Source organism: Passer domesticus, chromosome 1, assembly GCF_036417665.1.
Source record: "Passer domesticus isolate bPasDom1 chromosome 1, bPasDom1.hap1, whole genome shotgun sequence".
Lineage (NCBI taxonomy): Eukaryota > Metazoa > Chordata > Aves > Passeriformes > Passeridae > Passer > Passer domesticus.
Window position 1 is genome coordinate 15,050,417 of NC_087474.1, and position 13,584 is coordinate 15,064,000.

The 13,584-nt window shown below is 36.6% G+C and overlaps 1 protein-coding gene across 4 annotated transcripts in view; it reads left to right on the forward strand.

The window, feature by feature from the left end:
- Positions 1-13,584, forward strand: part of MPP7 (MAGUK p55 scaffold protein 7) — a 146,440-nt gene that overhangs the window by 28,388 nt on the left and 104,468 nt on the right. For 3 of the 4 annotated variants that reach the window (XM_064404861.1, XM_064404957.1, XM_064404995.1), the window contains exon 3: positions 12,868-13,032. In XM_064404861.1, the coding sequence (XP_064260931.1) occupies positions 12,996-13,032 (37 nt within the window). In that variant the 5' untranslated portion in view covers positions 12,868-12,995. Of the gene's footprint in view, positions 1-10,338; positions 10,523-12,867; positions 13,033-13,584 lie in introns of all 4 variants that reach the window. The other variant, XM_064404911.1, reaches the window with a different exon arrangement.

Genomic DNA, 13,584 nt, shown 5'->3' on the forward strand with positions numbered 1-13,584 from the left:
TCTTCTTCCCTTAATATGTGCTTAACATTTAAATGGAGAGAAATTTCCTTTTGAAAAATTAATTTGAATCTCTAAAGTTTTGGTCCATCTGCCTAACAATGGAGACAGCTGGATGGGTGTTATTGTTCTCTGTGTTCAGTTATTTATTTCTTCCATTGGGCTGTTGGATTTAAGAATTTAGGCCACACTGAAAAACTCTTCCCCAGAGCTTACGTGCTTCTGCACTTCCATTTCCTTGCCACTCCTTGTGGCTGTTGCTGGCTGTATTCCTTTCAGTCAAAAGGTGTTTTTTTTTTTTTTTTTAATTTCAGACTGGTGGACTACATAACAATGAAATATCTTCAGGTATCCACTTAGTAATTTCTAGGGAATTAACTTCCAGGACCTAATGTCTGTTTCAGCCAGTTTATAATGTTATGAGTAACAAGTACACTATTTGTGAAAATTAAGTTACATGTCAAAGCCCCCTTAGTATTCTTTAATCATACTGCCATACCTGAAATGAGCTGTGACAGTGATACTTTGGCAAATAATATACCATGAAAAATAGTTATACTCTAATATTTTTCACAAATCTGAAGCCTACCGATGAGTGAGAGAAGAGTAGTTATGAAACTGCATGAAATTTATACTACATAATTATATTGCTCAACTGTAAAAGCTGACACTGATGTGAAATTTGGCAGCAAATATTACTGCTGCTTTTGCCCTTCTTTTGATCTTTATGACTTTCCTTTCTTTCCTCCTTCACCACCCTAGATGAAGGTCATAGAAGATATAAAGGGAAAATTTTGAGCCTCATTTTTCTCTATCATGAGGCCAGATTTCATTGATGAGTAGATTTTGCTGTCAATCAATTCTGCTTTCAAGCACAGAGCATTAGTTCAAGAATATTACTGTTGTCAAATGAGGAGTTACATAGACCAGATGGCTAATTGGTTGCTGGAATATGATGATGTTAGGTTTTATATTTCTGATTAAGCTGAGAGCTATGTGGGAAATGCTAATACAGTCATCAGTAAGGAGCGGAAGAAATTATGAAGAGGAAGCTTCATTTCCTTTGAAAAGAAATACAGAATGTTGTCATTTACCATATAGAAAATAAAACCATTTATCAAAGTTGATATATATCAAAGCATTGGTTAGGGAACCTGGAAGGCTGAGAATTTTGATGAAAATGGAAGAAGGGCATGTAAATTGGGAAACAAGTGCTTATCTGGAACTTAAACCATAGGGAGAGGCAAATATGTGATTTCCTATGTACGCCAAATTATGTCTTTCATTTTTGACATTTTTCCTCTTCAAACTAGCACCTGCTTTCTAGTGAGGAGTTTTCACAGATTGACTTCTTTCAATGGGTAAAAATTTCTTGGACATTCTTTACAAGACTTAGAAATAAAAATAATGACTGGCTCAGTCTTGGACATTTTAACTGAACAAGAAACTGAAAGTTATCTCCAGGATAATGTGTGTTAGTTCAGTTGTAAACCAGACATTTCCCTATGTATGTGTAGTTTGAAGAGAAGTCATTTAGAAATTTGCCATAGTGATAACTTTTAAGTATCTAATCAATTTTATTCCATGAATATTTCCTCAACCTAGAAAATGTTACTGGTATCACAGTGATGATTGTGGTATAATGAATGTGTTCTGATAGAGCACACTATAAAAACTTGTGTTTTGTGCCTTCTGACTTTTTGGTTGTCTGCTCTTACTTTGAGAAAATACTGCCTTTATAGTATGGAAACAGACCACAAAATCTGTGAAATAATTTTTTTATTTATCCTGATTAGAAAAGGAGAAAAATAAGCACTATATTAATAGCTACTCTAGATTGAAATGTTTTATAAAACATCACCTTCATAAAAAGATGGATTGACAAAATGCAACTGTGAAAATATTCTGCAGTAATAAATTGCAAATATTTGTTTTAGTTGGCATTTCTCCAGTTTCCGAACTTCCTTAAAATTACCAAAATCCAGTCCCTCATTTCTTGTAATTTTAGCATATTCAACTTAGAAATAGGAAGGAAGAACACCGTTTGCTGTTAGGAAATTCAGTGGGGTTTTGTACCCATTGTTATTGTTTATAGATCATGTAATTTCACTAATTAAACAGTTTGGAGGTAGTTATTTCAGTAATGTTTTGTATGTAATGTGAAAATGATCACTTTCTAAGGAGGGGAAATAAAACAAATGGTAATGATTTTTTTTTTTTAAACAATATCAGTCACATACAGTTAGAGCATTATATATCCTAAACTTTCATATTAGATTCTTCTTCTTAAGCAGTCAATTGCAGACCTGTGCATGGCATGAGATGAGAACTGCTTTGTTATTTCCAATGAGAAGGTGAAATTTGCATTGACTTATTTGAAAAGTGCAGGAGCTCCCTCTCCTGGCTGAGAGCGCTGTAAGCTGAAAGTTCCTGGGAACGTTTTCATTTTATCACATTTTAAAAATACCTTATTTTGAATACTTACCTGTAGAAATGCTTTTCTGATATCTTGAAAGTCATGGTAAGAATTGGTTTCGATGCCCATTTGGATTCTGCTCCGAGTGCAGTGTCTGTGTTTCTGCCACCTGGCTTTGTACCCCTACAGGCAGCAGATGATGTCTCTTGGTGTGGTCATACTGGAATGACAGCAACATTTAACATACTCTGAAGTTATAAATCCACTATATCCCTTCATTGAGCCCATCCATGCTTTTCACAGCCGTTGGGAGTGAGTCATTGATGGTAATTTTGTACAAAGCCCTATAAATCATCATAAGTTTAGAAAGAAGTTAAAAAAAATTAAAATGTTTTACTCTTGATGTCTATAGTGTGAATTCTTTTCTCCCCTCCATCCATCGGGACAGCAGTAGGAAGGAGAGAAGGCCTCCTCGCTGTTTGTTTATTCAATCACTGTCCTTTCATCGCCTCTTCAGTGTTGAAATTCATCAGAGAAATTAGATGGCTTAAATTTGGTAGGGTCTTTTGTACAACATCATTTTCAAAGGTAGGAACCTGACTGGAAAAGGTAGCACTGGAGACACATCTCTTACTGTAGCGATTTTAAAAAAACCCAATCCAAGCAAAAAACCCATTTCTGAATTCTGAGAATGCAGGTTGATTAAAACGTATATTTAAGTCAACCACTGCTTTGAAGTGACTGCAGTGTTTGTACCTGAAGTAGCTTCACTTAGGGCAGGTAACGGAGTTCAGCTTTCTCTGATTTTTTTAAATTATTTTTGTTTTGTTTCTTTTTTTTTTTGTTGTTGTTGTTGTTTGTTTTTTTGACTATTAGGTATTTGTTACATCCTGTTACACGAGTATAAGGGAGTATATGACATGTGTAGGAACAGTGCACAGTCCTGTATTAACTTCTTCAGTGCTGTTAGGGAATTTTCAATGACAGCTCAAGGAAACATTTTACTGTAGAATAGTTATGCATTGCATCATCAAAACTTCTGTATTCACAATATTTTATTTTGCAAAGCACTACATTTTTAAAAGATGTTTATGCACTTTTATTTAGCTTACTGCTTCATTTAGCACCTTTGTCATTTCCCAGTAAATTTCAAGATAAGTAAGTTGGAGAGGACTAGTGAATAACAAAAAATAGCAAAGGTTCACTATCAAATTGCTTAACTCTGATTTATACTGTTTCAGACAAGGAAAAAAAAAAAGAAAAAAACACCTTTGGTATTTCTAGCAAATGCCAAAATAGAATCAATGCAGCATTGTTCACCTAGTTAAAATTCCAAAATCCAGGAAATGCAAACATTAAGTTTCCAACAGCAACATTAACTTGGACTCTTTGCATATCCTGTATTTTCCTGGTATGCATTAAGACTAAAAGCAATGTATTAAGCTGTGAGTTAAACAAGAAAAACAGAAAAAGAAGTCTTCATGTAGGTAGCATTGCCAAGTTTAGTTCTGTTAGCATTTGTGTTTATTGACCTTTTATAATTTTAAATTATTTTCTTCATAAAGATTGAATATGGTTTTTTTTGGCCAAATGAAATGAAATCTGAGAGCTTGTTTTCACTGCAGTGTGAACTTGACATACAGTTTACCCCTTGCCTTAAACCTGACTCTTCATCCAGCAGTGTCTCAGATTTGAATTAAGCAGTTTTAAGTCTCAGAAATATGACTTGAACCTCAGAGGCACTCTGATTACTGTGGGACTATTACTTGGTCTATATAGGTTGGCAAGACAGAACATAGAATTAATTCCAGCTGATATCTTTTTTGCTAATTAAATTTCCACATAACTAAAGTGTGAAGAGTGACTTGACTCATAGAGTAAATCAAACCTAAAGATGGACTCTTAACTATATCTCATTTTTCTAATGTATAATTTTGTAAGCTATATATACTATTGGTTCCAAAATTTTTAGAGTTTTGCATTTGCCTGTAAGTAACTGAAGACAGGAAGGTCCTGCTGTGAGGGTGGTTCCATCCTGGAGATGGCACAGAGCGACAGACAGACCTCCCCATGTGGATGTTGCTGTCTGCAGCTGCTGACATGTGCCTCACACTTTAGGCTTCTTGCCTGTTTGAACTCGGCTAATCCATGTTCTAGAAGAAAGGGAAGAGCCTTAAAGAAGGTATTTGGAGAGTAGTAAAGCAAGGATTTGCTGGTTAAAAATAGATTTGGAAACTGACTCTAGGTTTAGAAAGCAGTGGTGTGACAGTCATTCACATTTTGCCATGTGAGCAGTGGTGTAAAAGATCAGTGAGATGGGAGTGGCAATGGAGGAGAAAGAGAAGACTGGAAAGCAAAATAAGGGAAGTAAAAGTAAAATGTCAGGACATGGGAATATTTATAAATAGAGGGGGTAAAGGCCAAGTTCATTGCTGGAGGTTCTTGGATTCATGACAAGAATAGTGAGTACATAGCAGTGTCATAAGGGAAAAGGTAAAATGAATATCGACATGAAGCAAGTAACTGCAGTGTAGAATTTGGACAGCAGGGCCTGAGAGGGGGAAGCATATCTCCTGGAAAGAGGGAAATGGAGAAAAGGAAGAGAATGAAAATAAAAATGGAAGGAAGTATATGCTTGGTGACAAGTCATACAGTGGCTTTGATGCAATTGTGCTGCCAGAGTTTGCCAAGAAGGAAGAAGGGAGGGTGTGCAGTCAGAAGAGAGCTTTGCAGTGGCTCTGAAAGTTAGAAGGAATTGGAGAATTCAAGAATGAAGGATGGTCACAGGGAACTTAGAGAGAAGACAGAAATGTCTGGCGTGCTTGATGTACCAGCAGGGCAAAGGCACTGGAATGTGTCATTGATTGGCTATTGACCTTCACCTTTCTTTTCTTCTACAAACTTAAATCACAGAAAAGTGGTTGAGAAGAAGTTTGCAAACTGATGAAAGTCAAACACAGACTTCCTCTGATTAGCTGTCTTTCCATGTGCAATACTGTTTTTACTATGCACGTGTACACTTAAGGAATATTTTTTGTTACTTATGCTCAAGATGCAACAAATAAATTATCATTTAATAAATCAAAATGTTTTTCAAAATTGAGCTGAAGGTGTACTGTCCAGATTGCTCACTGAATTTTAAAACTTCACATTGAAAAAAGCAATCTGAAACTGATTAAAATCAAAATTATTGTAGTGGGGGCTTTTTCTTGGATAAAAACGCATACTAAGAAAGTGGGGTTTATTCTGATTTTGCTCTCAGAAAATAAACCCCGTGCTTAATTATTACTTTGTCCCTTTTCTTTACTCATCTTCTAAAAAGAATCATCACATTTTGACAGAGGAGGATTATGGAAAATTATGCTGAACAAAGAGAAGTGTACAGAAGATTAGTTAATCTGAAAGAGAAGGAGTGATCAAAAGTTCTGTAATAAAATTTGGAAGCACCTGTGCCTTATTTGGCTCTAGAGATGTTCAAAATTTTGAGTTTGAAAAATAAGATTCAGACATTGGAAGAGGTATTTCTGAGTTTGAAGTAATAATTTGAATATTTGTGTAATTGTGGGGATGATTTTTGGATATGGCTGTTTAACAGACCTGAGAATTGATGCATACATGTTTTGTTGGACTATGATGTAAATAATGTTGGTGACGCTAATATGTGGGCTAAACTATTTAAGTTAATTAAATGTTTACTAGTTTCTTTAGGATGTCCTTAATCCTGCTTTTACTTCTATCACAGATTTCCCATTCACTTTTGTAAGTGTGGGCTCAAACTGCATTATAATACTATTAAAATATGAAGTATATTTCTAAAATTGGAGTTGCAGAGTCCCTTGGTGCAAAACATTTTAAATTGTTTGTTAGGGAGTGTTGAGGTTATTGGATGACTCATTGCATAGGTTTTGCTGAACTCTCATTTATAGAAAAATTGCCAATTTTTTGAGTATTTTGGGGGTCAGTAAGGTTTGTAATTTACTGTAGGTAGTTACATTTTTCAAACAGACTGTCAGGAAACACTGCCAGAACAAAACTATTTGTGCAGGTAATTAATGGAGAGGTTGTGGTACCTGCTGACAGCTATTTTCCAAGGAAAGGAATGGTTTGCAGCTAGGGGAAAAGTGTTAAAAGTGTGCCCAAACCAGTAACTCAAACTGAAAGAGCAACCTTTGATCTGAGACATAGTTTAGGTCACATTTTAATGAATAGCTTTATTAAACTAGTATATTAAACTAATATTATTCTGTCAGTTGGTACATTTTATTTGCAGAAAATTGGATCTGTCTAAGGGTATTGGACATCTACAACAGTGATGCTGGTTAAAATTAAACTGGTAGCTTTAGTGTGTTTATTTAAAGGAATGTTTTCGTGCATTTCAAGGAATGTGTTCAATTCAAACACTAACATTAAAAATCTGAGTCTGGACAGAGCTCACGTAGGGGTTTTTGTGTTAAAGGCAGAGAAGGTGCAGGTTGCAAAAAGCTCTGCCTCTGTTTTAATATTGGTACTCATTGAACATATTTCACATTTAGCATGGCAGTGTTTTCAGGCTGCAAGGAACTTTCTAAAACTTAAATTCTAATACATCATAATATATAAATTAATAACAATATTACCAACTTTTTAATATCTTAATATATTTTGTATTTTATTTCTGGTTTTTCTGTTGTATTGAGTCATTGAAAGAATTATTTCACCTTGTATTTAGAGAGGGTTTAGATAACAGTCGTATCTAGATAAATGGTCCTGCTCCAGACCATGAAAGAATATTATAGGGGAAAACAGTCTGAAAAATGAAAATTGTGATACCATTTTCAGCGTTGCTATTGGAGTTGTTAGTGAGATTTTTCCATTGACATAGGATTACTCTTGTCAGGAGGAGAAACCTGTCTTTTGCTGAAGTTGTGAAGGAATAAAATTGTACATTCTGCTCTTTTCCTTCTGCCTCTCTTCTGAGCCATTTGAACAAACTCATTCAAACACGAGAGAGAATCTCCCCCATATATGAGCTCCTGGCATGTTTTTGGAACTGTGTGGTCAGGTAGTGATTGAAGCTGTGTGTTTTCTGTTAATAATCCAGCAAGGGAGGTGTTGAGTGGGAGCTCATCCTTGAAGAGAAAGAGAACACAATGATAAAGCTCCAAACATGTACCCTAGACAGCAGTCAGGAGGGCCACTCACTGGAAATGAGCCTGACTTTGTGCTCTGGTGTTGATCAAACTGCTGGAAATAGCCACCACAGACTGATGGGGTAGTAATTTCTGCTGTCTTAATGTTTTTCAGTATATTACTTCTTAAATATTCTCTCTTTTTATTCCTTGTACTCAAGGATTTTATCATTTAGGTAATCCCCTTTTTTGCATCTGTAAAAATTTTTCTAATAAGTAGGAACCAGAGACATCTCTCTCCTGATGCACTGACTTCAGAGTCAGATTTGAGCCATGGAAGTAGAAGTCACACTACAAGATAAAACGATTTTAGAAGTTTTTTCCCAAAGTGCTGTTTGTTAAAGATGTAGCCACAATGTATAAATTAAATGCCAAGCAGTTACACATTTTCAGTGGATACTTAAGAGTGCCTAAATTATCTTCTGTTCTCAAAGTCTTTTCACAAAGTGAGGCTCTTTCTAACGTATCTGTGGTGTAACCTAAATAAAATGGAGAACACTGATAGAACATTATATAGAAAAATATGCAGAAGCCTTTAATTTTTCTTATGGCTGAAGACTGATATGATGACAAGACCATGAGAGAGTTAGTGAAGGCAGCTGTTGACCTTTCCAGTTTGGGGCAGTTGGTGTTTTCTGTGTTAATGTATTAGTTAATAACATTTGGTAGTTGCCATAGATATTTCTGAGGTTTTTAAGTGGACTTCATACAGAGAGATCCTTGTGATAGTTTTAATTTTCATTGCATGTACAGCTGAGTGAGTCAGAGGTAGCTTCTTCTGCAGCATCTTTGAAGGCCTACCATGCTTATGCACATGTCCTCTATGCAGTAATTCAAGGTGAAGATTTTTTGAAGGTTCCTGTTGCCAGCAAGTATGTACTGCCTGTAGGGGTGGCTGAGCAGCTTTGGAAGCCTGTCAGGAGCCACGAGCAGGTTCCAGTAGCCTGTCGGAGACCGTGTGATTAAGGAGGTGAAACCTTCTTCAGAAGAGTTTAAGAATTCACTATATCCCATTACATTACAGCTTCCAAAAGAGTCGACCACCATTTTCAATTCAGATTTTGTCTACTGAAACAAATTTACTTCTCCCAGTCTAGAAAACCCCCCTTGGCAATTTCCTGTGCTCACTGGGTTTTGGAGTCTTGTGTACATGTCTGTAGTCACTCAATTGCTTGAGGCCCCATAATGAATACAAGACTGACTGGCTGTCAAATTTCCTGTCTCCACATGAAATCTCTATCTGGTAGTTTGAATACCATTTGCAGACATTCTGGTTTAGTCCTGGAGATCAAGGTTATAGTCGTCATAATTGTAGCATCCTTTTAGAAAAATAGGTTGAATGTTTTTTGTATCAAACAACCTGGGTTTATGTGTCCCATCCCCTGCCCACCCGCCTCCTGATCTGTAGCATTGCTATGTTCATACTTTTTATGTTTTTATCTGTCATAAATTAATCAAAAGTCTTCAGTCTGCTTTTCAAATGTGAAGAAAATCAATTTATATTCATTAAAGTGCCAAAGTATTACCTAACTTGTAAAATATCCTTTCAGAAATAAATATTATAAATATAATATTGAGGTTTGTGTGGGAAGTCTGAGGTAGAATCAAGACATCGTGTTGTGTCTCCAACTTGCCACAAGTACAAATTTGAATTAGCTTTTCTACCTCATCTTTTCTTGAAGAATGAACTTGACTGAAATAAAGTGTATGCATGACTGATGGAGTCGCTTAAATTCAAAAGCAATAGAGGATGCTAGAAAGAAGCTTCTAAAGCTGAAATTACATGGAAGGCCATTCATCTTGGCACTCTGCAGCTGCCTCCCACCTGCTTGCTTTATCTGCCCGACCTCTGCCTGTTCTTACCAGTCCTGTGTTCACAATGTGAGTGATCGCCAACAAGATTTATCCCTCATCCTTTGCTAAGGGGCCTCTCTTACATGTGGGATATGCAGAAAAATGGTTCCCTTGGAGAGCTGTAATTCTAGAATTTTGTGGTTTGGGATGGTGCTTCTGGGAGGCTTCTGCCCCACTCCTGGCCTCGTGTAACCGGGGCACGTCACCCTGGTGAGTAATGTCACTGTAATGACCTTGGTGGTGACGGTGACCAGAGCTGTGTCTGGCTCGATGACCCTGCAGCGTGTGGGAGCTGCTGGAAAACGGGAGCATTTCTGTGCTTTTTTACAGCCGAGGCTTTTTTTCCCCTCCAACACCTGCCGTTCAACCAGAGCGCCTCAAAATAGAGACGCCTTTCATTACGCAGATAAACACAGGCAGAAACAATTCAAATTATGCGTTTTGTTATTTCATCTTGATCCATTTGCATTAAAACGATTAAAAGCAGAAGCAGGGAAGGCGCGGTGGCCCTCGCGAGGGGCTGCTGCCCGCGGCGTGTGGGGAGCGAGGCGGGCGCGGCGCCTCCCGCGGCCGCCAGGGGTCAGGCGGGGGCCGTGAGGGCCGTGAGGGGCCGGGCGGGCGCCGCTGTTTCCACGCGGCGGGTGCCAGCAGAACCCGATACGGTGCGATCTATAGAAGCAAGGCACAACTGGAATAATGAAATTTCAAAAATAAGCCCTTTTTAAAGGCTGGTTGTAACAGTTCTGCTGGGTATTGTAAATGCCTCAGGTGCACTTGATACTGCTGTTACGTTCCTGGCCCCGGCTCCTAATTTTTATGGAAAGATGGATTGAACTTCAATTTAGGAATATTCGGTAATCCCTCTCAGGACATACTGTAACAGCTGGTATTTCTGTGTTGCAGCAAATCGATTCCATACAGCAGTCAGCAATGCCTATGGCTGGGCTCCGGCAAAAACTTCCAAAGCATTTTAAATGAAGTGAGCCAAAGAAAATAGCATCATCACTGCAAAAATGTAGCTTAATTTGCACGTTAGGAAAAAAAAAAATCTCCATCCCATTCCAGCAAAATATTAAGCATTTTACTGGTAAGGATTTCATCAGGTCATTTATTTTTCATTAATATATATTTAGGATCAGGGGGCAATAACTTTATGCTGTATATAGGTTCCTTAAATAATGAGGAGCTTGATTTTTTTTTTGTACTGAATGATTTACTGTGAAATAAAGAAAAATAAAGAAAATTATGGAAATACCTGTCAAATATGTAGATCAACAAGGTTTTCTGCGTTTTGCAGTGAAGTCTTTTTAAGGACCCTGAATTTCAGGTTAATAGTAATGTGCTTATAACAAGAACACCTTGTTTGGTTGGTTTTGGTTTTATTTTTATTTTTTTCTTTGTAATAGATGAAAGTACTTTAAGATACATATAAATCAAAGATGTTTCATTAGTAATCAATAATTTTGTTTAGCCAGTTTCTTACACGTGTTAAAGAGAAAATGCCTCTCTCCTTCATACGGCTGCTCTGGTGTGCTCGCGCTGGGGACTGTCCCCGAGTTTGGGACAGGGCTCCTTCTTTATGTGTTAAACAGAAAACAAGCAGAATTAATGTAAAGTGAATATGTTCCGTCTTAATTGGTACAATGTGTCCTTGGCTATGATGTCTTTTTTTTTTTTTTTTTTTTTCCTCTTTTAAACTGCATCCTGGCTAGCTTTGCATATAGATGTTTTACAGCTCTTGTCATCATAAGATGAGCTTTCACTCTGGAATACTTAATTTCCTTATCCGTGCTTTAAATTTTAAGTTAATGGACTTTTGTGGTGATTTGATGAATGTCAAAATATTTTTTTCAGCTGATTTTTTTAAACTGAAAAGTTATTTTCTTCATAAACTTCTATAATTTAAAAAAATCCTAAAACCCTAAACAATCGTAATAGATAAGCTTTTAGGTTTTATTTGGTTATTTTCATCACAGAAGAAGTTGTCCAGGGAGGTAACTTCTGCAGTATTTGCCTTCTTAACCAAACCACCCAGATTCACTGGGTAAATGCCTGGGGGATGTAAAAAACCCCCATGCTTTAAAAAAACCTGCCAGACTATTTAAACTGTAGGCTTATGCCTGGGGACAAGTGAACAACTAACTTATATCTAATTATTGCTTTAAAACTTATTAAACAAAATCTTGTGGATGGCCCTTAGAATGCTGCAATATTTTCAGCCATGTGGAGATTCTTTTCAGTGAAAAACAAAATTTTAAACAGCATACGCTGTTTACAACACCTGTATATCACTCTTCCACAAGACTTTTGCCAAGTTAAAATGGGTCCAAAATATGCACTTTAAGAGCCAACATGACTTCAAAAGTCATTCTGATTAATATGAATGTGTTTTAAAAAAACTAACAAAACTCAAACCAGCAATAGCAGCAGCAAAAATGCTCTTCTATTTGTTTATTTTCTTTTGCTAAAGCAGAACTGTGCTGCTTTCTTTCTTCAAGGATCCTTTTTGTTTACTGAAATCTGGAAAAAAAATCTTTATTTTCTGGTAGCTTTTACTTCCCCCTCTCCCTTCCTTCTCCCTGCAAACACATCAGTCCCTGCCCTGCTCTAAGTAGACATTTGCTGTCTTAACTTGGAATTTCTTTTCGTACATTTGCGTTCCAGTTTCATATTTTAACATACTTGAATACAAATGCGTTCACTTCCATTTGAAATTAATTTTAATTTTTGTTTCATGTACTCTGAATTTTTCTCAAAAAGTGGTTGAAAGAAAGACCCAAAATTTATTATCAATAGACCTGTACAATTATTACAAAATATGTGTTAAAAAAACACTGACTTTGTCATAATGAATCACAGAAAAATTCCTTACATGGTAATGGCTCCATCAACTCCACGAATCAAACTGCTATTTACCTTAGAAAAGTATTTGCTCCAGTCCTACTTTACAACTTCAGTTAAAATTTAAATTATATTTCCAGATTGCAAACAAAAATCTTAACCTCATTTCAGTTGTTTTCAGGCCATTTAAATAGAAACACTGAATAAATTACCATGTTAGTAAGCAATTTTATTTCCCTGAGATAAATAGTAGAAAAATTTGAATGACCTCAATTATTCATAGTTTTAATAAAATACCCCTAGACTTTATTTCCAAAATGCCTGACATGCTGGAGTTAAATTTACACAAGAGAAATGTGTTAAATTATTGTTAATGTAGAATGGGATTATAGGCTGGACTGAAGAAAACAAAACTTGTTTCACCTGGAGGAAACAAAAATCTTAACAGTCATAAAAATAAATGCCTAGTGCTTGGTTTTGAGAATCTTAAATAAAAGCTTATTTCATGAGAATCATTGGATTTGATTAGCTGCAGTAATACACAGTTTAACAATGTTCTTAATTGTAAAATTCTATTTCTGTTCTTTCTAGGAGAAGCTGGGAGATAACCTAAATCTTTGTGGACTACTTGGCTGCAAGCAGTTAAAGCGAAATAAACTTCTGCCTTGGGGCTGCAGTGCTGGTTTGAGGTTTCTGCGTGAGGCTCTGCAGACTCAGCCATGCCAGCGTTATCAGCTGGATCTGGAAGTGATACAGGTACAAGGGGAGCCGTGCTTCCTCCTCATCTTATTTGTTAAGTCTGTATTTCAAGTGAGATAATTAATTATGCTCTCACCAGATTTTTAATTTAAGACTTAAAACATAACCTTTTCTCCCTGAAGTTAATTTAGATACGTGAAACACCACAGATAAATTATATTAATTTTGAAAAGTTCCACCACCACCACCTTCCCCTCTGTCCCCAACCTCCTAAAAAGAACAGATCCAAACATACATTATAGATGGATCTGAAGAATTTGGATTCACCTCTGAGCATGGCTCCTACAATGTTAACTTGAAAAAGGAGGAGGAGGGAAAAAAAAGGGCTGATGATATCATGCATGCCTTAATATTTGCAGCAGTCTAGACTATCCCCTCTGTGAGTTACAGTTATCAGTGGAGTTATTTCTGAACACAGACTGTTCAGTTTTGACAACTCTGTAACAAATTAGGAGAAGAAAAATACTGTCTCAAGTTCAGTTCCTTCACTTGCCTTCCACGTCAGAGCCCAGTTCCTGTCACTGACTGCTGGCAGTGGGATTGCAGATA